The sequence below is a fragment of the Poecilia latipinna genome, unplaced genomic scaffold (genome assembly GCF_001443285.1).
Source record: "Poecilia latipinna isolate Pla-1442-1.1 unplaced genomic scaffold, P_latipinna-1.0 Scaffold2677, whole genome shotgun sequence".
Lineage (NCBI taxonomy): Eukaryota > Metazoa > Chordata > Actinopteri > Cyprinodontiformes > Poeciliidae > Poecilia > Poecilia latipinna.
In genome coordinates this window covers 23606-25188 of record NW_015115293.1, presented here as the reverse complement: position 1 = coordinate 25188, position 1583 = coordinate 23606, and the positions used below count along the sequence as shown (strand labels likewise).

General features: G+C 35.6%; 1 protein-coding gene across 5 annotated transcripts in view; it reads left to right on the top strand.

The window, feature by feature from the left end:
* LOC106938729 (putative protein TPRXL) overlaps positions 1 to 1397 on the top strand; it is a 29563-nt gene extending 28166 nt beyond the window's left edge. For all 5 annotated transcript variants that reach the window (XR_001422687.1, XM_015020870.1, XM_015020871.1 and 2 more), the window contains one exon: positions 835 to 1397. Coding sequence is in view for 4 of the 5 variants with exons in the window: in XM_015020870.1 (XP_014876356.1) it covers positions 835 to 870 (36 nt within the window). In the remaining variant the exon portion in view is untranslated. The remainder of the gene's footprint in view (positions 1 to 834) is intronic.
* Positions 1398 to 1583: the final 186 nt, after the last annotated feature.

Genomic DNA, 1583 nt, shown 5'->3' with positions numbered 1-1583 from the left:
GTACTGGACTGATTCTGAGCCTTAATGATTTTAACAGAAGTTTCTCATAACTTAGTAAAATAATGTTTGTTTTAACATAAATTATCAGCAGCAGACAGAGCAGCTCATTGATGCAGCAGCCATGCAGCCTGAAGGAAAAACATTTTGCTAGATAATGTCAAACACTGAAGTTTTAATTATTATCAAATGTTATCAAACACGTTAGACATCAGATTTGGCTTCTCTTCATAGATTTCTCCTTTATCTTGTCTTTTTTCTTCCTCCTTTTCTCTCCCTGAAGGTTAAACCTTTCATTGAAACATTGTTTCACTAACTTATCTTCTACCAGCTTTGGAGGTTTGATGTTCTGCAGCTCATGTTACTGGTGAAGTGTGACCCACTGCAGCCACCAGGGGGCGTCAAGAGCAAATTAGTTTTCCTTATTGTTCATATAAACAGTGATTTCTATATGATCAAATATATATTATTGTTAAAAAAGAATTACAGCATTACAATGAAATTGTGTTCATATAATCACATAAAAATCATTACTTAAAAGAAAAAACATATAGTTTAACTTAGGGTGCCCCTAGAGGCCCCGGGGCCCTAAACAGCCGTTTAGTTTGGTTATGCCTTGGGCCGGCCCTGCTCTTCAGCTTTAAATCTCCTGATTGGGTCTGAGGGCCAGAATGCTTAGATTAGAGGTTGTGGCTTTAAGTTTGGTGAATTAGTAAAGTCCATGCAGGAAACTAAAGTTACATTAAGTATAAAACAGGAACAAACATTAAAACAGGAGTCAGTAATTTGATCCTGTCATGGTTTTATTTCTGAGGATGATTTCTGGTTTCTCTCTAGGATGGAGATGATGAGTCCGTTGGTGGTGAATCCTGAAGGTTTCTCTCCCCAACATCAGATCTTCACCCAGCGAGCCTGAAAGACGATGCTGAGGGAAAAGATGCTGAGGAATAACTGATGAGCTGCAGAAGCTGAGGCTCAGATGTGGATCCACAAACATCCTGCTGTTCATTGTCTTTAACATGGCGAAACGTTATATACTCAGATTTATATGTTTAAAGTGTTAATATAAAAAAAATTAAGTTGATTTTTTTTACGTGGAAAATATGTTAGACATAAACAAAGTCTTTGTTTTTGAGTGTTTGAGTTTTTATGTTTAAGAATACAAAGAACATTTTTTATTCTCTGAAATGTATGAAGAAAATGAAAATACACCAAAGGTTTGAACATCTCAGGTACATAAATGAAAGTTTTCACTTTTAATAGTTTTGCTTTGTTTTTTTAACCAAATTATACTTTCATGACTTTAATTAGAAAAATAAAATGAAACTAAAACTCCTTTCAGATGTTCAGCTTTGTGTCTTTGTGATCTTTATATTGAATAAACTCAACATGAATTTTGAGTTTATTCAATATTTTCCTCTGCAGATGATAAACACTGTTAGCCGTCATGGCAGATTCTGTTGTAGTGAAACAGCAGAGAGCAAGAGGAGGGTGTGAGCAGCACATACACGAGGTGATTGACAGCGCTAAGCCCTTAATTCACAGCCAGAGAACTAAAGAGTGGCTCTATAGGAAGTATTTAAAGG